Raw genomic sequence first — 22,585 nt, forward strand, 5'->3', positions numbered from 1 at the left:
CCAGACCTCAATTACGTTTTCGTTTGACAACACTAAACACAATTTTTCCTATTATAGCACTGTGTGTACACACTGTGTCTAGTTTCGTTGTATTATTTCAGCGAAAAATTCATCATCTTAATATCGGGCGTATATTTTTGTTGTTATTTTTTATTCAATAAAAACTCAAAACAAAGTAACGAACGTCAGATGCAGCAATTCAGACGCTAAACAACAAATTTAGTGCCACGGATCACATTTACTAGCGGAGTGCACAAAAATAACTCGAGTAAAAGCTGCAGTACGTACGAAAAAAGAGTACAAAAAATAAAAGAAACAACAGAGCAACGTAAAGAAATTTTGCAAATTGTTCATAGAGACAAAACGACGGCCAGTCAGTCAGTCAGCCAAGCAGAGAGGCGGCACCAGAAGCAGCAGCAAACGCAGCAGCAGCAGAACAGCGTAATAAAACAATCTGCAACAATAAAATATTTAAATAGACATAATCTGCGCGTTTGTCATTCAGTCAAATCGCGAAGTCGGCGTCGACGTCGCAGCAGCTGGCGCTGCTGTTGCTGCTGCTCTGCTCTGCTCTGCTGCTGCCCTGCTGTAAAGCAACCATAAACGCAAACAAAACGGAGTAGCGGAAGCGTCGCTGCTGGCGTAGGCAGACACCTTGCAACTGCAGTCACTGTCCGCTGTCCGCACTCCGTTGTCTTTCAAGTTCAATGCGATTCGGTTGCAGCTTTTTTTTTTTATTGTTTGTGTTGTCATTACTGTTGTGTGCGTGTGTGTGCGCTGGTCTAACGCTTTCCGTGCATCCTGCAGCGGCTGCCCCCACTGACTGATTGACCCAAGGAACAGGCAACAACAGCAACAGCAACCGAGAGGCCAAGAGGTCGCCAGGAGCGCTATGGCATTGGACAGCGTCACGCAAACGATGACGGGCAGCAATGCGCTGACATCATCCTTTACGACGAAGAAGAAGGATGCCGCCGCCGCCGACAAGGAAAACCTCTGGTGAGTTGAGCTGAGTAAGAATCTATAAATCTATGTGTGCGTATGTGTGTGTGTGTGAGTGTGAGTGTGTGGGGACTCAGACATATGACGAGCAAATTGCGCTTGGCCTAAACAGCTGCTATTGGCTAAGAATTTTATTTATTAATTTTTTTTTTATATAATATATTTGTTATTTATTTTTGTTCTTAAATTTAGTTTTTCTATTTATTTTCATTTTTTAGTTATTTATTTTTGTTTAAATTTGTTGCATTTATTTATTTATTATTTTACTTTCTTTAGCTGACGTTTGCAATATATTTTTTTTGGCAACTGCTATCTTGCTTTTACTCCCTATCTGTATCGTCTATGTGTGTGGGCTTGTGTGTATGAGCAGCCGGCTGCAATTGCCACCTGCCACACCCACAACACTTGGTGTGGGGGCTGGCGAGGCAAAAAAGCAGCTGATTTTATGCCGCTCTTAAATTTAGTGCATGTTGTCATTTTGTGCCATGATTCGCCTAACCTCAAACCACGTTTGGCTCACACACACACACACCTGCACGCACATGCGCATTATATATGTGTATGTGTTTGTATTTTGGCAAATTTTCTCTTGTGCCAAATTTGTAATAGATTTGTGGCAAAAACACAGACTAAATGCTTAAAACAACAATACTGATATACAATATATGTATGTATGTGTGTGTGTGAAAGAGTGCGTGAGCGAGAGAGGGTGAGCGTGAACTAGCGTATGATTCATAAAACAGCTAAATCGAGGGCAGCGTCGCCGGCTGCGCAGTCGACAGCGCGCACCTTTTGCTTTATCAATTTTTGTTATGCCTAATAGGCAAGGTACACACACTGAAACAAACATACACACACGCACACATGCAAAGCCATAAGCCGAGCTATCGATAGTTCGACTCCATTAAGACTGTTGACAATCCAATTGGAATTTGCATTGCCCAATGAACGAAGACTAGCTTTAACTCAGCTCTATGCGTGTGAGTGTTTGTGTGTGCGAGCGCGTGTGCGTCTGCATGTGTGTACATGTGTCTCTTTGTGTGTATGTGTGCGATTTGGTGATGTTGTCATCGTTTAAATATGTACATGTTGCTCACCGTCAGCCGTTAGGGGGCGCGCATGTGCAAAACACCTTTTGACGCAGATCGATTTAGAATGCTTCGGAAAGCATGTGTAAGACTCCAATTAGATTAGCGGGAAACGATCAAACCATCTGTAATTTATTTCTAGAAATAAGAATCAATGGCTCGTTAATGTGTGGTTTGCACAAAACATATTGCACTTATCCAAATAGGTATATTTTCATAAAAAGCCCGTATTTTGTTTCCCATTCAAGCTTAACATCTAGAATTTCAAATGCTTAATTGAAAGAAATTTAATTCTCAATTGAAATGTTATTGCGAATTTGTTCGCGTTGGTTAATAGTCGTTACTGCAACATCGATAGTAATCAATCAATGTTAATTAACTAAGGATTAACTAATTTTCGCATATCAAAATTTGGGTTACATTTATATTTGCTTAAGCATATAGTTTATAATTGTATTTAGTTGTCGATAAATCTTTGAGTATCCATAGTCAATTGGTCTTTGCTATATTCCAGCAGTTATCAATCGATTTACGAGTCTTGTTTATAGGTATTAACAGTTTCAAATACTTGACCTAGTTTTCTTTTCGATATGTACTTATTGACTTATATTTACTAGCGTTATTTATCGATATTTCTATATTGATCTTATAGTTTTCATTTCAGTTATCAGTAATTCCAAATCGATATTTATCGATATCCGTATATATTTGTATATTAGTTAATATGAGTAAATGTTTTACATTTTATCGATGAAGACATCGTCGTTATCGTTGTCGTTGTCATCGTTATCGGTGTGCGTGGCCTGCCGTTGCTGCTTATCGAAATTGTTCTGAATTCGCTCCAACAAATCGGTAGCAACAAGTGCAAAATCCTCCCACAAAGCATCTGGAGCCGCATCTGTCTCCAATTCCGTATCCGGCTCCGGCTGACGCTCTTTTCTCGATTCCTGTTCCTCCTCCGGCTCATCGTCGTTGGCCTCGTCGCCATTCGTCAAGCGCTCCTCATCCAAATAGTCGGCCAACAGATCGCTGACCTCGTCGAGAATGCTGCCGCTACGGCACAGGGCTGTCGCGCATTGGCCATCGATCAGCAGATTCCACATGGCTTGGCACACAATGTTCGCGAGAAACCAATCCTCCTGCTCCAGAGCGCCGCGTAGCAGCAGCGCCAGCAGCTCGGCGCCACGTAACTGCAAAAACGGAGCCCGCTGCTCGCCGTCGCCCAGCAGATTGACGAGCACTCCAATGGCGCAGGTGCGCAGCTCGTAGTCCCGGCCGTTCGCCTGCCGCGTCAGCTGCTGCACGATCAGGGGCAAGCCACCGGCGGCACAGAAGCAGCGGCGCGCCAGCTCGTTGCGCGTCAGGTTGCCCAGGACACGGGCCAGCTCCACCTTGGTGGCCACGTACTGCGACTGGCAGCGCTTGAGCGTTTGAGCCAATGCAGTGGACAGCTCGGCAATGAGACTCTGCAGCGAACCGGGCGCCGGAGCGACATCTGGAGCTGGAGTAGTCGTGGTCGTGGCTGCTGGCGATGTTGCCTGGTTGTCCTGATAGAAACACAGATTGTGCAAGGCGCCCAGCGTGGCATGCAACAGCTCCAGCAGCTCGGCCGGCTGAGCGGATTCCGTTGCTGTGGTGCCCAGTGCGGCGGTTGCATTCTGCAGCAGCCGGAATAGGACAGCGCCCAGCGCATGAGCATTGCCCAGGCCGGCGCCCACATCCGCATTGACGCTCATATTGGCCACCACACGGATCAGCTTGATCTGGGCATCCAGCAGCGGCTCGCTGGCCAGCGGACGATCGCTGAGCTGCTGCAGCACATTCAGCAGATACTCCATGGCCACGTCGTTCTGATAGTACTGCATAAGCAAAGAGAAATATGATTATTTAAATGTATTATATATTATATCTATGTTGTAGAGATGTGGACACAGACCTGGACGCGCGCCGTTTCGTGCTTGGCCAAAATGTTGCCCAGCATATAGCCCAGGCGACTGAGCACGGCCAGCATGCGCTCGGTGCACTGGCCGCCCTTGGAGTAGGGGCCCAGCAGCAGGCCAATGCGAGCGGCATAGTTGTGCAGCGTATCGCAGCACTCCACATCCTCGGACAAGACGCTGCCAGGGAGAGAGCGGCATATTAGAAATCCAAATGGGAAAAGCCAATCGAAGTCTTTGCTTACCTCAGCGTGCGCACCACATTCGCTTGCACCTCCAGCTCGCCCATGGAGACCTCGGCGGCGCGTATTAGATGCGGACAGGCCAGCTGCAGCTGCAGCTGGAGCCGCTGCTGCTGTTGGGCCACGTCGGCGAGAGCGCGCATCGCCGCCGACAGCTGGTAGAGCGTGTGCAGCGGCGGACCGCTGAGACGACGTGTGGCGCCCGCCTCGTTGAGCATCTGGAGATGCAAAATCATCAGCTCGACGGCGCCGTGGCGTGCCAGGCGCGACACCAGCGTCTGTTGGCCATTCAGCTTGCGTGTGTCGGACGCACTTGGGCTGATCAGGGCTGTGGCAGCTGCTATCGCTGCGTGCGTCGGCGGCGACGATAGCTCCTCCAGGCCAGCGGCCCAATTGCGATTGAGCGCATCGTCGCGCTCCTGCGCATTGCTGGCGGTGAGAAATCGTATGCAGCCATAGGCATAAATGCAGGCCTCGGGATCGTCCAGCGGCGAAGCGTGACCCAGGCCATCGATCAGCAGCTCCAGCACATCGTTCTCGTGGAACAAGCCGTCGTGCTGCTCGTGGCGAGCCACCTTGAAGATGAGCTTGCAGGCGCCGGTCAAGTTGCTGCCCGTCACGCGTAGCTATACGAAAAGAGGAAGGCTTTAGACTCTCAGGAATTCCAATCAAATAATAAGCATATGGTTATTGCGTCTGAACTTATCGTCTATCGATATTGAAACACTATGCAAGAAGCGAAGAGGTTCTACATACGGAAAGTGTGGATAGAGGATATTGACGAGACTCTAAGGAATTCGAATCCATCAATTGCATATGGATAAAGACTATGACAGATGAAATGGATGAAGAGCATGGATTATTTTTGATAAGTTATCGCATATATATATATAGAGTTTGAAGAGACTCTAAGGAATTCTAATCCATCAATAGCATATGGATAAAGACTAATGATTCCTTGCGATAAGTTATCGCGCCTTATCGTTTATCGATATACGCTTATATTGTGAAACACTTACCGCCAGCACAACACGCGCCACAGCCAGCAGGATTCGTGGCGACGTGCACTCGACCAGGCCATAGAGTCCACCCAGGATGAAGGCGCGCTTGAAGTTCCTCTCCTGCTTGTGCACGCGCGTATACAGCTCCAGCAAAATCTGCAATCAGCAGCAGCGAGAAAGAGAGAGAGAGAGAGTGAGAGAGAGAGAGAGAGAGAGAGAGATGAATTTATAATCATGAATACGCTTGCCACACTTACCGCATTGATGTGCTGCACTGTCTCGGCGCTGCAATCCTTGAGGCCGGCATGCTGCTTCAGCATCTCGATGAGCATCTCGGAGCTGCACTGGCCCAGCAGGGCGCCATTGCGCGTGGCCGGCCGAGCGCTGTCTGCCGCTGTGCCCGGCAAGGCGGGCAATTGCCGTGGCTTGGCATCAACACTGCGACGATTCAACAGAGCGAGATCCGTGCCGCCGGCTGGCGTTGGCGGCGTCAATGGCTTATGGTGCTCATTCTGCAGATATCGCATGCTGTGTGTAGGTGTGTGTGTGTGTGTGTGTGTGTGTGAAATGGGAAGAGACTTGTCTGAAAATTGAGAGAGCTATTGAGAGAGTGGGCGGTACTCACGAGAAAGCGCTAGGCGGACGGCCGGCCAGCGCCACCTTGCCGTAGAGCACACGTCCGGGCTCGCGTGGCGTTATGGGACGCCGTGTGCTGACCAAGCGGGCGCCGCCAGCTGCGGTCATTGTGGCCGCCGCCGTTGTCGTTGCCGTGGACAGGTCGCCCAGGTAGAGCTTTGCCTCGCTGATGAGCTCAGCGGAGGTCTTGCGTCTGCCCATGCCGGTGCCCAGACCCAGGTGTTGTATGCTATGTTCGTTGTCCTTTTGCGGTTGTTGTTGTTGCTGTTGTTGTTGCTTTTTTGTTGTCTCTTGTTTTGGTGGCGCTGCCGCTGCTGTTGCCGCTGCCGCTGCCGCTGCTGTTGCTGTTGGCTGAGCACGGGTCTCGCTGCGCGACCGTCGTTTTAGCAGCAAACTCATTCTGACAGTGGGGAACAACTTCGACTGCTGCACTGAAATTGAGAGCTGGAATCTTGGGATTGGCGGACTCTGGTCCGGCTCGATGTATATTTGTGGTCCAGTTTAGACGCGTGGCGCGGCCAAAGTGCGCAAAGGTAATGCCAAACGTCTTGCCTCCTGCCTGGCCAATTGGCCTGCCTTTGAGCCAGCCAGTCGGGCGAACTTTGAAAGCTTGGAAAATATTTTTCGTTTGGGCCTTTCGTGCACCATGCCAACCGGCCTGGAACTAGCCCGGGTGACGACTGGTAGGAGGGGGGTGGGCACTGCTGCCGGGTTGTTTGCATGTCGAGCGAGTGAGCTAGCCAACCCCCTTTCAACTAACCGTCGCCCCCTTTAGCCAAATGCTAGCCAAGGCACAGTGAGGCGAAAACTCCTCAGAGTTCAAATAGTTGTAGCAATAGAAAATGTAAAATTGCTTATAGTTTTTATATAAAGTATATTTATATATATATTATCAAATTTACAAAATTATATATATATATAAATTTTTTTTCATAAATGTAAAAAAAAAAAAAAATATATTTTTATAATATATATATTTTTTTGCTATATATTTTAAAATATTAAATTTTTTTGTTTGAAATTAAACGTATTAAAATTTGAGATTAGTTTAGCTTAAAATATTTTGAAATATAAATATAACATGAAATGTTTTATTTTTTTTTAATCAGTCAACATTTCAAAAGCCAAGAATAGTTTAGTCTATTATATCTTCAACTATAAATATTACATTAGATCTAGTATTTGATTTTTTAATTTGCCAATTACTTAATTCTATAAAATAATTAAAAATCATAATTTATTAAAAAAAAAAAAAAAAAAAAAAAAAAATGCAGTAAAAGTTACTCATATTTAGGCTAATATATTTTTGTCTCATCAGTATTTTGTTGATTTGCAACCACTGTGCACGACGCAACACCTTTGAAAACTCAATAGAAAAGAATAGTTATGAAGCTAAAAGTGAGAAATCGGGCAATCGATATTCGTAGTACGCAATTTTTGGCACGAACGGGCTCTGAGCTCCAACGTCCAGCTTAGCATGTCTAGCGCTTAGTCAATCAGTTAGTTAGTTGGCCAGCAAAAACGCCCACCGTTTGGTGAGTCAGCTGGCTGAGAGAGTTGGCCAGAGGACAATTTTCAATTGAAATATTTAATTCAATTTAATTGAATTGCAGAAATGGCCCGTTGAAAACTAGAGTTCTTCTGTGTGTGTGCGAATACATATACATATATATGTATATGTATATGTATATGTATATGTATGTGTAGGTGTGCATATATAAAGTAACAATGTCGACCTCATAAATAGCAAAGGTATGCAATTAACTTGATTGCGTGGCATGCCACAGTATTGAGAATTGTGGTTTATAGCTGGTCTCGGGATACGGACGGCTAAGGGTTACGGGTTACGGGTGACGGGTTACGGGTTACGGGTTACGGACTACGGTCGAAGGGTATGGGTCTTATGGGCATGGACTATGGACAATGGGTCTATGGGATTGACCCTAGCCGTTTGGCTGTCGTTCGCCACGGTGACACGAATTTGGGCCGGCTTTAATGTAGATTGCAAAAATTTGATAGCCAACGGAATAGTGACCTAAATTCAATTTTCTCATTACAGGTCAGCGATATTGAATGAAGTACAAACACAAGGCAGCACAAAACTACCATCAAATAAATCTGTACTAGTATTAGGCGATAATGCCACTGGTAAGACGACGCTCATTGCGAAGCTGCAGGGCGTCGAGGATCCGAAGAAGGGTTCTGGCCTGGAGTATGCTTACATTGATGTCAAGGATGAGTACAGAGACGGTTGGTGTTCGGAATCAGAGTTCTATATGGTTAACTATAATAATTGAATATTGTTGCCTTGCTTTTCAGATATGACGCGCCTCAGCGTTTGGGTACTGGATGGCGATCCAGGACACACAAATCTGCTGCATTATGCGCTCAACGAAACGAACTATGCACACACCCTCGTCATATTAACAGTCTCGATGACACAGCCGTGGGGCTGGCTCGAGCAGCTCAATCAGTGGATCAAGGTGCTCGCCCAGCACATTGAGAGCCTGCAATTAGATCCCAAAGAGAAGGAGGCGGCACGCCAGCGCTTAGCAACGACGTGGCAGAGCTACTGTGAGGTGGGCGATGATCTCGATCCCGGCTCACCAGTTAAACGCACCATGCACAACAATTCGATCGATGAGGATGATCTGTTGCCGCTGACAGAGGACGCACTAATTACAAATCTGGGCCTGGACATTGTTGTTGTGGTCACAAAGGTGTGTATTTCCACACACACACACACACAGAGACTTGATTGATTTCATTTACTATATCCTCATTCCCTCCCCGATCCACAGACGGACTACATGTCAACACTGGAGAAGGAGTACGAGTACCGTGACGAGCATTTCGATTTCATACAGCAGTGGATACGAAACTTTTGTCTGCGGCACGGCGCTTCGCTCTTTTACACGAGCGTGAAAGAGGACAAAAACTGTGATCTCCTTTATAAATATCTAACGCATCGAATTTATGGTCTACCATTCCGTACGCCAGCGCTAGTCGTTGAAAAGGATGCGGTGCTCATGTAAGAGGATTTCAATCACATTCGCCATATCCTTGATCACTGATCATTTGATTTTGCCTTTGCAGTCCGGCGGGTTGGGATAGCCTGAAGAAAATAAGTATTCTGTATGAGAACATGCATGCGGTCAAGGCCGAGAATCATTACACAGATATCATCAAGGCGCCGCCCACACGAAAGGTGATTCCTAGTCGAGACTTGCTCCTGTCCAAGTGTTCATTTACATTTTTTGTTGTTGCAGGCCGTTTCCAATCGCGAAACGGAGGTGCAGACCGAGGACGAGCAGGCCTTCCTGGCACGCCAGCAGGAGATACTCAAGCAAGGCGGCCAGGTGCGTGGCGAGTCGCCGTTGCGATCACAGGGCGCCAATGCTAGCGCCAACAAAAGTGGACCACGCACACCCGGCAGCGCCGGTCAAAGTTCGCCCAAAAAGGTGAGTGTTTAGCCGTCGATCACACACACCTTTCGCTTTACAACTATTGAATCGATATTCCAGATTGATCCCAAGCTAACGCCTGCCACGCCCGGCGGCGAAGGTGTGCTGGCCAACTTCTTTAATTCGCTGCTGCATAAAAAGTCGGGCGGGCCAGCCGGTGGACCGGCGGGCGCAGCCAGTCCTGGCGGCGGCGTGGGCACGCCACGTACCTCCAATGGCACCGATTCTCTCTTGACGGCCGAGAAGATATCTGTGCGATCCGATGCGGCCGCTGAGCTGGATCGCTTGGCGCGCAGCGTCAAAAAGGATATTGATCTATCCCAAAGTGAGTGTTGAAGGCGTAGTTAACGTGCAGGCAGCATCAGTAGAAGCTACAGCAGCAGCAACTATAAAAAAAAACAACAACTACAACAGTAACAACAACACCATCAACAACTTTAAAAGAAACATCAACAGCAGCAGCAACAACAACTGCATCGACAACAACAACAACAACAACAACAGCAGCGCAGCAACAGAGTAGTATCAGCAACACATACACAACTACATATATAAATCGAAAGAGGGAACTCATGTGCACCGACTCGAACCTACAACTAGAGGACTTTCATCATGCTCTGCAGATCAGAACTCTCTTCTCTTCCATGGCAACTAAGATAGCTAAACAGCTGGACAAAACACGGCAGCACATACAATGGGCTCAACGTTGTTAGCCAGCTGTTTGGGCCATGAGAAACTAGAAATAGAAAAACAATATTTCGCTTGAATTCCACAGACATCAAATGTTAAAAAATGATTTGTTATTAAGTTGCGTTTGGCATTGTGAATGTGTATCGTTCGCTGAGTGTTGGTATTTTTTACGAGAGCTGGGTAATATGTAGAATACGCATTACATACGAAACGTTATAAAAACAAAACAAAACAAAACAAAACATAAAAAAAGAAAAATAAAACTAAGACAAAAGAGAAAGAAAAACAAAAAACCAATTGAAATAATGAGAGTTTAGTTTAGCTAAGCGAGTAAACATTTGGAGAGGGGACGGCGCTTCCTCCACATGCTTCTCCACTTCGGCATGTATGTGCTTATTCTATAAATTGATATACGCATACACATATGTATATACATACATATATGTATATACAAATATATATGTATTGATATTTTTTTTCATCTGTGTTTAAGCATAGTCTGGGGCCACACGTGTGTATATTTAAATTATTTAAATTATGTAATTTTGAAAATGTATTTAAGAATGCGACAATTGTAAAATTCTGTTGCGCGCTGAGAGATTCAAAAAGTCCAAAGCCCAAAGCGCCCAAAATGGCTTGGCAACTGCTTATACACACTTAAAACCCACACACTCACACACACACACAACTAACTGTAGTTGATAGCTTGTATGTACTTTTTAATTATATTAATTAATTACACACACACACACTGGCTTTATGTAGTATTTGTTACAGAGATTTTTGTTGTGCGTCCTGCAGCAGCAGCAAAAAAAAAAAAAAAAAAAGGCAAAGAACAACCAGAGAAACCGCAACATAAAAAACAAGCATAAGCAAATTTAAATAAGTATTTAAATGAACATGAATTAATCCCCAATTGTTGCGCATTGTGTTTTTCTTTGTAATTATAAAAAAAAAAAACTTGATTTTAATAGTCTGATTATTTTTTTTTTTTCGCTCAAAGCCACACGCGTTTAATTAATATTGAGTAAAGAGAATAAATAACAGTAAATAAAAAAATGAAACTAAAATAAACACAAAAACAAAAACTAAATGAGATGATTTATAATATTGTGAATGAGTTTTTCTAAGAAGATTTTAACAAACAAGTAAAGCGAAACGATGTACTCAAGAGCCTTCGCTGCAATATGACCGACCCCAAAACTGTATAAAAATATGCAAATATATGTAGTAGCTATATGTATATATAGTTGCATATTGTAAAGACAGGCGATATACATTCATTCATTGATCAATCAATACTACTTAGCGAAATTGGTTTTCGATTGTATTTTAATGTTTAACCGCAAGTATCGAAATGTATAAAAAACGAAAAGAAAGATAAGAAAAAGTATAAACAATATCAAATTGTAACAGTTAACAGAGAGCGAGTTGGGTTTGACGTTTGTACTTTTGTAAATTAGGCCAGAATAAAAGCTTGAAAGCCTCGCTAACAACAACAACAATCTGAACCAAATTGTTTCCAATTCAATCAATCGACTCTTTGCCATATGCCTTGACTCGGCCACTGCCGCCCCGCCCCCCTTCCACGCCCCTCTTTGATAACACTATTCACTTTTACACACAGCTCGCTGTTTGCCTCTCGCTCTATGCTGTGCGCGTCTCAATTGAAACAACAAAAATCATAATTGTTAAGCATAAACACTATATATATATGCATATAAATATGTATATATATATATACATATATATAGAAGGCACATAAATTAATGCTACAGAATCTATTTTTTATGTATAAACAAAATGATTGCATATGAAACTATTGTATTACGGATTACTGTGAAGCATACACACACACACACATACATTTCAATTGAGAACCAAGTGAATATAGTATATATATATAGTATATACATGCAGACATATACATATACATCTATTGTATTTATTCCGCAATAATTTCAGAAGTACACTGACTACAACAACAACAACAATAGCATCTAGAGCGTTGACTATTTCTGTGAATCCCGAACGAAACTTAATGTTAATTTATACAATTAAATATATACAAAAAAAAAAAAAAAAAAAAAAAAGAAAACGATATCAAATGCAATACAACAGCCGCATTGAAAATATTTCAAATTTAAAAATTTACAAAAAAAAAAAAAAAAATAAATAAATAAATAAAAAAAATTAAAAACAAATAAAAACATCAAATATAAAAGATTATATATTAAAAATATATGCAGATTTGTTTGCTTATGCTTAAAATTTCATGAGGCTCGAACAAAATTGCTTTATTCTGCCGACACACATACATACATGTTTACATGCTTACACACACATACATAGATATTTTTTTGATTTTTGATTTATTCATGTATATTCTAAACATTCACTAAGCCATTATTTTATTTGCAGCTCGCAAGCCATCCCTAGCGGTTCCATAATTATCCACACATATGTATATCTAGTTGTTTTAATCCTTGCCAAGGATATAGTTCGGGAAGCAAGTTCTATTTCACTGAAGTCAATTCAAGAAACAGTCTGAAGACAGTCAAGAAAATGTAATTAAATTGTTCGCAAACAGAATTTTGTTTGCTCGGTATTTGAGCTAAATTTTTGGAAATATTCATGCTTGATCATTTTGGAATGGAATTAAATGATCAAAAGAAAACAAAATCTAGATAAATATGTGTTTTTTTTTTTTTACTGATTAAAGTGTAATTGAGTGGCCCTTTTTTTATTATTTATTAAATTTTGAAGTGACCTCGTATTTCTATTGTGATTAGAATTATTTAATTATATCTCCTTTTTATTTGTACTCACCAGGTAAAAGTAAATTGATAAGCGTGCATTTGACTATGGCCTAGACTACAATGAGGTTGGCCGGAATGAATTAACCGGAAATGGAAATACAAGAATCGAAATTTGCTCTCGTCGCGTCGCTAAGTGGGGAGCGAAGAGCTGTTGGCTATGGCTGACGTTGGCTTTGATGTGGAGGCTTTTATTAATGATGTTCCAGTTGCTGTCAGCGCGACTGACGCTGCCGATGATTATCAAGTTTCAAAGGCAGAGGCAGGCCATAACATTTTCACATCATTGATATTTTCATTTCGATAATGATTTTCACAAAACGTCAAGCGGCATATGAGTGTGTGTATGTGTCAGTGTGTGTGCGTGTGTCAGTGTGTGTGTGTGTCCAAGGCCTGGCTTGGCAGGCTGACTGGAAATATGAAAGGAAAGAAAACGCCTGGCGTCAAAGGAACAGCTGCCAGATGTTTAGCTGGGCCATGTTTGCCTTGATAGCTACAAGGATAACACTTTACTTGACCTTTGTGTGTGTGCGCGCACTTGATAAATGATGACGGCGTTGTTGCCACCGCCACCGCCACCGCCACTCCCGCTTCCTGCCGCCTCCTGCCGCCTCTGTTACTGCCTCTTCCGTAGCTCTCCTACTCGTCTGCGTCTGCTACTTAGTTGTGGTACTCTTATTGTTTCAGCTCACAGCCTTGCGCTTTTCGAATGCTGTGAAATTGTTTGTGTGTGTGTGTGTGTGTGTGTGTCTGCTGCTGCGCTCGCTTCCTGCTGCAGTGTCCTGTGCTTAATCCTGAAAGATGGCAGCCGCTTGCTACGTGCTCATCTTGTTTATTGCCAGCTATGCCGAACTTTGGACTTGGCTCAATATTGACATTGATTTTGATTTGATGGTCTGCTGCAAGCACACACACACACACGCACAGCGAGAGAGCTCTGTTATGTTTCTATGCAATTGGTTGGCCCACTGCATATCGTTATATTGCCTATAGATATATTCTTCATATTGAACTATTGCTTTAAAATATATTCAATTTGTTTATCAATGCATTATCAATCAGTTGGCTGTAGTCTTCATGAGAATTGCATAAAACGGCAGTAATGAATGTTGTCTAGCCTGAGGTCAGTCTGAAGCCAAACAGAATAATTTCTACTTGAAATTTCTATATGCCAAGAGCTTGTTGAGCATACCTGGCTGACTTCCGTGTCCAGGTAATACCCAATATTTAAATACATCACATGTATAAATATCTATCTGTCAATGCTTGTAATTGAATTGAATTTATTTGTGGACAGCTAATTATTATTTAAAGTTTCATACAGACTCACACGCTCAATACTTGGATCTTTTAATTGGGCAATTAATAATGAATAGTAATTTCCTTCTTTTTTTTTTTTTTTTTGATAATAAAGTAATTTGCTGCAATTAATTCGATTTATAAAAAAACAATCTATTTTTCATATGCTCCAAAGCCGATATCCAAACAGACAGACAAATTGTGCTGCCATTTATTTGATATTTATTTACAGCTGTGCACACTTCTTGATAATACAGACAAAAAAAAAAAACACACACACGCACACACAGACGACCGCATACACATACATACGACCACATATACCGCACAACAATGCTGTTAATGCGAAAATAATTAATGCATATAAAAATTCAAATAAATATATTGCGGTTAATTTCGACCACAAATATATTTGACCGATATATAAATATTTATATTTATATATAATATATACAACATTAATTGGTCACACCAGCAACAATATGATTCATGGATATTAATGGATCTAATTAAATTTGCATAAAGTTTGCGTCGCAAAAAATTCGTTCTTAACAAAATGCTGCAGACAGTCGGGGAGCGTATGTGTCACACGATACCCTACATATGCTAGGCCTATCAATTAACAGAACTCACATGTTAAGTATTGCAAGAGAATAGATGTAGATTCCAATTAGCTGCAACTTATATAAAAATTCTAGACTTTGTCAAAACATGAATTATATATACATACATATATTTTTTATTATTTATTCGAAAAGTTTGAAGAAGTGGATCGAGTCGAGGTATTTTTTTTCTGCATTTATTTTTAAGACATTCTTCAATTTAGTTGAAAATTAAATTTTCTTTTGAATAGTAGCAAAGTGAAATTAGGAATTGTCATGGCAAATATAGAAGTGGCACCTTGTCGACTCTGATCACGATGAGGCATAAGCATGATGCTCTGTGCCAACACATTTCCTCAACAAATTGCGCTTCCGGTCAGGCCACACACCCGAATATATACATATATTCACTTACTTAATACGTACATAAAATGTGGCACTTGTAATATGTGAGATGCACTCGGCTTTGGTCAGAAACAGACATTCGCATTGGCCATAGAAAGTAATTGCCAACCGTTTTCTTTAACGTCTTAGTGTCCCGTCCCATGGCCTAAGGACACTTTTCGACCATTGCAATTTTATTTCCAGCTGCCTTTTCTGTGTTGGTTTTCAATTGTTTTGCTCTTGGTTTTATTGTTGTCGGATCCGGTCATTTGCAGTTGTGCCTTTGACATTTCCGTTGGCAACACAGAAAAAAAATGGTCAATTAAAGCCATTAGAGACAGAATTATTTAAGCCATTTGTGGAATGCAATGCGGTCACGACACTAGCTCTAAAATGCCAGTTCTATTAAAATACCCAATAATCAGAGGATATGAGGAAATGAGTCTTTACAATGTGTTTCCTAATGCCAATTTCATAATTGATGAGTATGTTAAAGAGGATTGTCATTGTCATTGTCATTGTCATTGTCATTGTCATTGTCATTGTCATTGTCATTGTCATTGTCATTGTCATTGTCATTGTCATTGTCATTGTCATTGTCATTGTCATTGTCATTGTCATTGTCATTGTCATTGTCATTGTCATTGTCATTGTCATTGTCATTGTCATTGTCATTGTCATTGTCATTGCATTGTCATTGTTATTGTCATTGTCATTGTCATTGTCATTGTCATTGTCATTGTCATTGTCATTGTCATTGTCATTGTCATTGCATTGTCATTGTCATTGTCATTGCATTGTCATTGTTATTGTCATTGTCATTGTCATTGTCATTGTCATTGTCATTGTCATTGTCATTGTCATTGTCATTGCATTGTCATTGTTATTGTCATTGTCATTGTCATTGTCAAAGTTTTCCTTGTATTATAATATGCCGCTTTTGCATGCTTCACAGAAAAATCATTTATTCAAACACGCCGCTTTGTCAGAACTCTCCCTTTTGTAGTCTTTCTTATCGTATTTGTTCGGTATTGATACAAAAATGGGTTCGCTTTAGGGCATCTCGCACTGAATGGAGCTTTCTTGTCTGGGGTTTTGTCCACTCGTTTCGGCCTATCTATCAATGTTTATCTATGCTTATATCGGTCTGTCTATCTCATGTTTACCCCACTCCAGCTGTGCTCTGAGTGCCATCAAAGTTGTTTTGACGGCCCATCTTTTGCCGAGGGCAAACTTTTTCTACACTCCACACTCGTCCTCAATCACAATCCATTTTCTTGGCTGTCGCAAACAGCAATTAGGCTGTCATTATATTTAGAAATTCAATTATTGCATAACATAAATGAGTATTTGGGGAATAGTTTTGACACGAGTTTTGCAATAAGTCCATATTTAGACCACAAGAGCTTGCTTCTAATTATGTTAAGCTGCTGCCGACAGAATGCTTTAAGTACTTGGTAAACAGTTCTTTGTATAACATTTTAAAACAAGTAAGAAGGCTCCAGTCGAGACTGCTCGACTAGGAGATACCCTGAACCCTCCAAGCTAATATTCTAATCATTCTGGACTTCTTTTATGCATACACATGCACTTATAAGCACGCGCTCTGCTGACTGCGCAGTTAGCAGCGGCTGCGCTTGGGCTGCGCTGCAATGTGAGGAACATTATGAGAATTTATTTCTTGAATAATTTCTTTTATAGACATACAATCTTATTGAAACTTTCAGAGCGTAATCATATGGTTAAAATGTGTGCACATTCCAAAGCACAAGTCTCTAGTACTTGAAACGCGTTTTTTACAAATTGGTGGCGAAGGGGGCGTGGTATATAAACTCTGTAGATTGCAAAATCTTTGTATCCATTAACTTTATATACAACGCAAATTTGAAATCTCCAGGTCTAAAAGTGTTCAAATTAGGCTGAAAAACAATGTCGATTTTTCGATTATTCTCGATAAAAAAGTTATTGGACGAGTTATCGAAAAAATAAGATAAACTTGTTCTGCCTATGGTATACACGAGTATGCATGCCAAATTTCAGCTCTCTAGCTCTTATATCTTCTGAGATCCTTTTGCTCATACGGACGGACGGACGGACGGACAGGGCTATATCGACTCAGCTCGTCATCCTGATCAAGAATATATATACTTTATGGGGTCTGCGATGATTCCTTCTGCCTGTTACATACTTTTCACAAAACCATTATACCCTGACTTCCCATTTTCAATGGGTTCAGGGTATAAAAATCGAACTAGTTCTTTTAAAATCCGATAACGAAAGTTCGCTTGCGCACCTCTGAAATATGTTCGTGCCTTGCTCAGCATCAAACAACCTAGTAGTCTGCGTGGTTGATGTCACACTTGTATGTCAACTAAAATATGCTGATATAGCTTCAAATATATTGTAAAAGTTAACCGTCTTACAATAAAATGGGAAGACGAAATTTAAAAGCTCAATTGGTAATTTTTTATATTTTTTACATTTTTACATTTTCGAATATTAGCTAAATGTAAATTAATTAATTAATTTAAATGTGAATTAATTTAGATACTCGACGGAAGGGATTCTCCCGCCCAGAATATGCAACGTAAGTGTTAAATTTAGATATTTAATTAATATGTATACATTTATATAATATATGGATACATTTTACATATTTTGTCTTCCAACAGCGGTTTCTGCTGCCAGTGCTGCTAGCGCTGCTGCGGCTCCATCTATTGCAGGAGCAGTACCACCAGAACCACCAGAACGTACTCTACCGCGTCGGCGGGTAAGTTTTCCTTTTTGTGTCAATGCGCCAGCTACCATTGATTCTTATTGCAGGGACGTCCACGTAACAGCCAGTTGAACACGGTGGTTATGGGAGAAGACAGCGTCAATAACACGGATGTCACAAAAAAGGTAATGCTGCGTTCTTTAAAGAAACACAAGAAGCTTGTTGCCACTGTCAATAATGGCTTCGAACGCGGTCTCAAGCCAGAAATGATCTTAGCCGCATTTCCCTACGAAAATGATCTTATGTTTGCCGTAAAATTTAAGAATCGTAAGCTGCCAGAGTTGATAACTGCCCAGCAGTTGAAGGTGCTTGACATAAGACTGCTAATTCAATATTACGCAAACAATCTACGTTATCCACATAATGAGAAGCCTACGATGTAATATTGTTTAAATTGGCTTTAATTATTGCCCGAAAATAAAAATATAAATAAAATACCACTCTTTTAATAAAATATAAAAATATTTCGAAACAATTAAAAAACATCAGTTGCATCGATCGGGAGATCGGGATTCGAACCGCGACTTCTCGATCGAGCGTCATGCAGCTAACACACTACGCCACCTCACTTCTGCTAGTGGCGCTGGCAAAACTCAAATAGATTCACTGCTGCTTTTTATTAATTTTTGACTGAACGGAATTTAATGAAACTTTCAGCATATGATCTACATATTATATTGAATATTTGAGAAATTAAAAAAAAAAAGATTCACAATTACCTATAGTGGCATCTGATTTGAACTTGAATGTTTTTACTCGATAAAAACATAACGGGATGATTTATCGAATTTTAAAAGCAAACTCGACGTCCGCGCTGTATATACGGTCATTTAAAAAAAAAATTGAACTCTCTAGCTCTTATATTTTCGGAAATCGACGCGTTCAAACATACGGACAGACGGACGGACAGACGGACAGACAGACAGACGGACAGGGCCAAATCGACTCAGCTCGTCGCCCTGATCAAGAACATATATACTTTGTGGGGTCTGCCACGCCTCCTTCTGCCTGTTACATACATTTCAATAAAACCATTATACCCTGATTTCCCATTGAAAATGGGTTCAGGGTATAATGAATAAATAACCCAATATTTGCGCTGTAAATAGAATTCTTATCTTTATCATATTTGAAAAATTCTGTTACTCGGTCCTATAAAAACCCCGATGAGCTGGAAATCGCAATGCAGTCTACCCAAAATGCAAAGATATTCAGTACGTCTATTTCTCCTTTCGGGATTGTTATTTGTATGCTCCTGGGCATATACTATAACACCAATCGTCCAGAATGGTAAGCAGTTGGAATTGTAATGAAATGGGATTGATTATCGAATTGTGTTTGTTAGGCTTGCCCACCAACACTGATGTAACGACTGCTCCGTTCGTGAAAATCGGCAAAGGATTTTACTATTTTGAGAATACGACGACAAAGAACTGGTTCGATGCCTTTACCAGTTGCCGCCAGATGAATGCCGATCTGATTAGCTTCGAGACCCAAAGCGAATGGTCTCTGATCATGGACTATCGAAGGGCTGTAAAGGACACCAATAGATATTGGACCTCGGGAACTGATCTGGGCGCGGAAGGATCACATGTGTGGTTCGCAACTGGCAAGCCAATAAATTTAAATCTGTGGACCATCAATAATCCGGACAATTACAAGAACAATGAACACTGCGATGAGCTGGGCTGGCGTCCATCTAAGACCGCAGAAGACGGAATGAACGACTGTAGTTGTTCGGCCAAGTTGCGATATATATGCGAGGCACCTGAACCACAAACAGCTTCGTTCATAATTTGGTAGAAAGAGACAGAGTGTGAAAATTAAAGGGAGTAGAAGAGAAGAAGGCAGAGAGAAAGATAGAGTGAGAGATAGAGAGATAGAAAGAGAGAGACAGAGAAAGAGAGAGAGAGAGAGACAGAGAAAGAGAGAGAGAGAGAGAGAGAGGGGAAAATGGGGGTGATCAGACGAAAGGGAGAAGTGTAAGAAAGACTAAAGAAATGACAGACATTTTTATGATAAAATTGACAAAAACGGAGAGAAAAGCTAAAAAGAATAGAAGAAAAAGTGTGACAAATGTGATAGGAATCACAAAAATGGTATATTTGAAAAATTCTATTATATATTAAGATGTTTAGCTAACAGATTACTGCTAAAATACAACGGCTTATTCTTCGCATATTCGTATATAAAAAATTCTATGAACGCCTGTCAATAGATATTTGACATATTTTTAAAAACTTGGTATGTCTGCTATTTAATAAGCTATTGATCATTCTATTCAAAAAATTTTTAATAAATTGTTTTCATATATTGTATGAAGGAAAATATGTTTTTTTTTTCCTGTTCCTCAGAAATCAACTCTTTTTTATAGTTGATTGGCACAGATAAAAAAAAAAAATATTTACAAAAAAAAATATGCCCCTTATGACAGCATATTTAAAGGGTAGGCCAATGGATAGTCCTATCTAAACTTGTTGCTAAGCCAAGACAAAAAGTATGAATGAAATATAAGTCGCTTGATTGACGTGCTACAAAATCCAATTTATTGCAAAGTGTTCAAACAAAAATATGAAAAGAAAAGATTTATCCCTAGATAAGCATAATGGAGATGACTTTCGGATATAAAGAGAATATTTATAAAATCTCGCCCACTGGCTTGATGATCATCTCATGGACCTGCATATGCGGAGGCGTGGCAAGTGTAAACATCACAGCCGACGAAATATCCTTAGCGTTTAGCATTGTTTTGTTGCTCACTTTACGAATGCAGTCCGGCAAAATTTCCGTATCCGTTACGCCGGGACTAATGCTCTGTGAATGCATGAAATGAAGATATAGCAATGAGAGCTCATATGTAGGGTATATAGTATGAAAGCAAAAAATATGATATGTAGGGCATGTAGTAGTCGAGTATACCGTTATCTTAATACGCGTGCCCATGCCCATCAGCTCCTGGCGATACATTTCGGCGAGAGCGGTGACCGCATGCTTGGTGGGCGGATAGACATTGATTTCCGGCGCACCAGCTGCCGGCGGAGCGAACAGCTTGTGGCCCAAAATGCTATTGATCAGGATGATGTGGCCATCGAAGTTGCGCTGCTGCATCGAGCGGAAGGCGCGCTGCGTGCAATTGATGATGCCCATGATGTTCGTCTGCACCGTCTGCTGGGCCAGGGCAATGGGCATGTCCACTAGCCGGCCATTTTGGAGCGTGCCCGCATTGTTCACCAATATGTCGATGGTGCCCAGCTTGCTTTCGATCGCATCGAATGCCTCCTTCACCGAACTCTCGCTGCCCACGTCACAGTGCATGGGTATCAGCCTGTCGCGTCGGGCGGCCGGCAATGATTTCTGCAAGTCCTTCACCCGTTCCACGCGACGCGCCAGCCCCACGACAATGACGCCAGCTTCGATCAGATCCAAGGCAATGGCCGAGCCAATGCCGGAGCTGGTGCCCGTCACGACAGCGACCCGATTCTGCCAACGTTCCATGCTGCTGCTGCCTGTGCCCGGGGGAAAAGCTCAACTTGCTCTGAGCTCATCGAATTCGCTGCCAAGGCCTTATATAGTTGTTCGATCACAGATCGCCGTCAGTCACCCCTTTGCGTGCGGCGGCTGGGCGTGGGGTTGCGTGTGTGCGTCCGCTTATCAAATTCAATCAGAAACTGAGTCGGGCTTATTGATTAACAGCGAGCATTCGTTGGCTTACCTTAGTTGAGTCGTTGTCATGTCTTGGCTCATTCGCTTGTCACTCATCGTTAACCGCTGGGTCAGCTCAACTCTTGACTGGCTTGATGAGCCGGCTCAGTAATAGTCAAAGGTATTGTAGGGGCTACAAGTGTGCCTATTGTCGCCTGCCATTCGCATGTAGGAAATAATAAAATCATCTGATTGAGGCTCATTATATTATAAGTAAAAAATCTCTCTCTCTCTCTCTCCCTCTGAATATGCGAATAAGTTAATGAATGCTCGTTTTCTCATTATATACAATATATAATGAGATATATTTTTAATATATATACATATATTTGCATATTTATATTTAATTGAGACAAACTCAATTAGCATATCGAATGCGATTCTAGTCAAAGATTATATACCTTAATATTTTTGATGATTTAGTTTTGATCGATCTTTGAGTGAATGAAGTGATCATATACACGCTAGAGATATATGTATATAGACAATTGATATTGATAAAGAATATTTATATATTTCTATTTCTATTATTATTATTTTAATTTTATATTATATATATTATATTTTATTTTATTATTTTATATTTTATTATATTTCATTGTATTAAAATATATTAAATATGTTTTTCTCTATATTTTCTACTTTGTACATATTTTTTCTCTTAAAGGTAAGTGAATACTTCAAAATCAAAGTCCTTAGGTCTAGCATTGTACAAAACTAAATTGTTCTTTTTATTTTTACTTAATGAGCGAGTAAGTAGATATGTTCTCATCTGTATATGTTTCTATAACATTGTATATGCATATAAAAAATAACTATAATACAATGTAAACTACAATTGAATAAAATGTGCATACGACGTGACTTGATTAATTTCTACTCTTTCTCAACTCATTTCACAGCCCCAAAGTTCAACTGTGCAAATTCTATATGCGATATATAATTA

General features: G+C 41.2%; 4 protein-coding genes across 7 annotated transcripts; 2 read left to right on the forward strand and 2 right to left on the reverse strand.

Moving 5' to 3' along the window:
• Positions 1-76: 76 nt before the first annotated feature.
• On the forward strand, positions 77-12,752 carry Dlic (dynein light intermediate chain). Of its 3 annotated transcripts, none has more exons than XM_089475745.1 (9): positions 77-328; positions 808-999; positions 7,966-8,156; positions 8,226-8,626; positions 8,708-8,937; positions 9,003-9,114; positions 9,176-9,367; positions 9,431-9,695; positions 12,482-12,752. In XM_089475745.1, the coding sequence occupies exons 2-9, from the start codon at positions 893-895 to the stop codon at positions 12,508-12,510; spliced, it is 1,527 nt and encodes a 508-aa protein (XP_089331871.1). In that variant the 5' UTR covers positions 77-328; positions 808-892; the 3' UTR covers positions 12,511-12,752. The 3 variants fall into 3 exon arrangements, with proteins under 3 accessions (XP_089331871.1, XP_089331870.1, XP_017871821.1); XM_089475744.1 differs by having other exon boundaries at positions 78-280; XM_018016332.2 differs by lacking the exon at positions 12,482-12,752 and having other exon boundaries at positions 78-280; positions 9,431-12,158.
• Positions 2,140-6,828, reverse strand: LOC108619642 (armadillo repeat-containing protein 2). Its single transcript, XM_089475741.1, has 6 exons — positions 5,896-6,828; positions 5,528-5,798; positions 5,289-5,426; positions 4,273-4,895; positions 4,027-4,207; positions 2,140-3,949 (listed from the first exon to the last, which is right to left on the reverse strand). Exons 1-6 carry the CDS (start codon positions 6,303-6,305, stop codon positions 2,828-2,830), a joined length of 2,745 nt encoding a protein of 914 aa, XP_089331867.1. The 5' UTR covers positions 6,306-6,828; the 3' UTR covers positions 2,140-2,827.
• Positions 12,753-16,037: 3,285 nt separating the features above from the next.
• Positions 16,038-20,265, forward strand: LOC108619649 (C-type lectin 37Da-like). 2 transcript variants are annotated; one of them, XM_089474150.1, is made up of 5 exons: positions 16,038-17,620; positions 17,709-17,748; positions 17,834-17,931; positions 17,985-19,227; positions 19,283-19,423. In XM_089474150.1, exons 1-4 carry the CDS (start codon positions 17,591-17,593, stop codon positions 18,318-18,320), a joined length of 504 nt encoding a protein of 167 aa, XP_089330276.1. In that variant the 5' UTR covers positions 16,038-17,590; the 3' UTR covers positions 18,321-19,227; positions 19,283-19,423. The 2 variants fall into 2 exon arrangements, with proteins under 2 accessions (XP_089330276.1, XP_089330275.1); XM_089474149.1 differs by lacking the exons at positions 16,038-17,620; positions 17,709-17,748; positions 17,834-17,931 and having other exon boundaries at positions 19,068-19,227; positions 19,283-20,265.
• A 195-nt stretch (positions 20,266-20,460) lies between these two features.
• Positions 20,461-21,490, reverse strand: Antdh (Antennal dehydrogenase). The gene is made up of 2 exons (XM_018016334.2): positions 20,857-21,490; positions 20,461-20,751 (listed from the first exon to the last, which is right to left on the reverse strand). Exons 1-2 carry the CDS (start codon positions 21,430-21,432, stop codon positions 20,575-20,577), a joined length of 753 nt encoding a protein of 250 aa, XP_017871823.1. The 5' UTR covers positions 21,433-21,490; the 3' UTR covers positions 20,461-20,574.
• Between the last annotated feature and the right edge of the window lie 1,095 nt (positions 21,491-22,585).

This window comes from Drosophila arizonae, chromosome X (assembly GCF_054131065.1).
Source record: "Drosophila arizonae isolate 15081-1271.41 chromosome X, UAZ_ARI_1.0, whole genome shotgun sequence".
NCBI classification, from domain to species: Eukaryota; Metazoa; Arthropoda; class Insecta; order Diptera; family Drosophilidae; genus Drosophila; species Drosophila arizonae.

Coding starts and splice junctions, on each gene's coding strand:
- Dlic (XM_089475745.1), top strand. CDS start 893: ATGGCATTGGACAGCGTCACGCAAACGATGACGGGCAGCAATGCGCTG. Junction 8,938..9,002: donor GAAAAGGATGCGGTGCTCAT/GTAAGAGGATTT, acceptor TTGCCTTTGCAG/TCCGGCGGGTTGGGATAGCC. Junction 9,368..9,430: donor GTCAAAGTTCGCCCAAAAAG/GTGAGTGTTTAG, acceptor TCGATATTCCAG/ATTGATCCCAAGCTAACGCC.
- LOC108619642 (XM_089475741.1), bottom strand. CDS start 6,305: ATGAGTTTGCTGCTAAAACGACGGTCGCGCAGCGAGACCCGTGCTCAG. Junction 4,208..4,272: donor AATGTGGTGCGCACGCTGAG/GTAAGCAAAGAC, acceptor TCTCCCTGGCAG/CGTCTTGTCCGAGGATGTGG. Junction 3,950..4,026: donor ACGAAACGGCGCGCGTCCAG/GTCTGTGTCCAC, acceptor TTGCTTATGCAG/TACTATCAGAACGACGTGGC.
- LOC108619649 (XM_089474149.1), top strand. CDS start 19,104: ATGAGCTGGAAATCGCAATGCAGTCTACCCAAAATGCAAAGATATTCA. Junction 19,228..19,282: donor AACACCAATCGTCCAGAATG/GTAAGCAGTTGG, acceptor TGTGTTTGTTAG/GCTTGCCCACCAACACTGAT.
- Antdh (XM_018016334.2), bottom strand. CDS start 21,432: ATGGAACGTTGGCAGAATCGGGTCGCTGTCGTGACGGGCACCAGCTCC. Junction 20,752..20,856: donor GCACGCGTATTAAGATAACG/GTATACTCGACT, acceptor ATGCATTCACAG/AGCATTAGTCCCGGCGTAAC.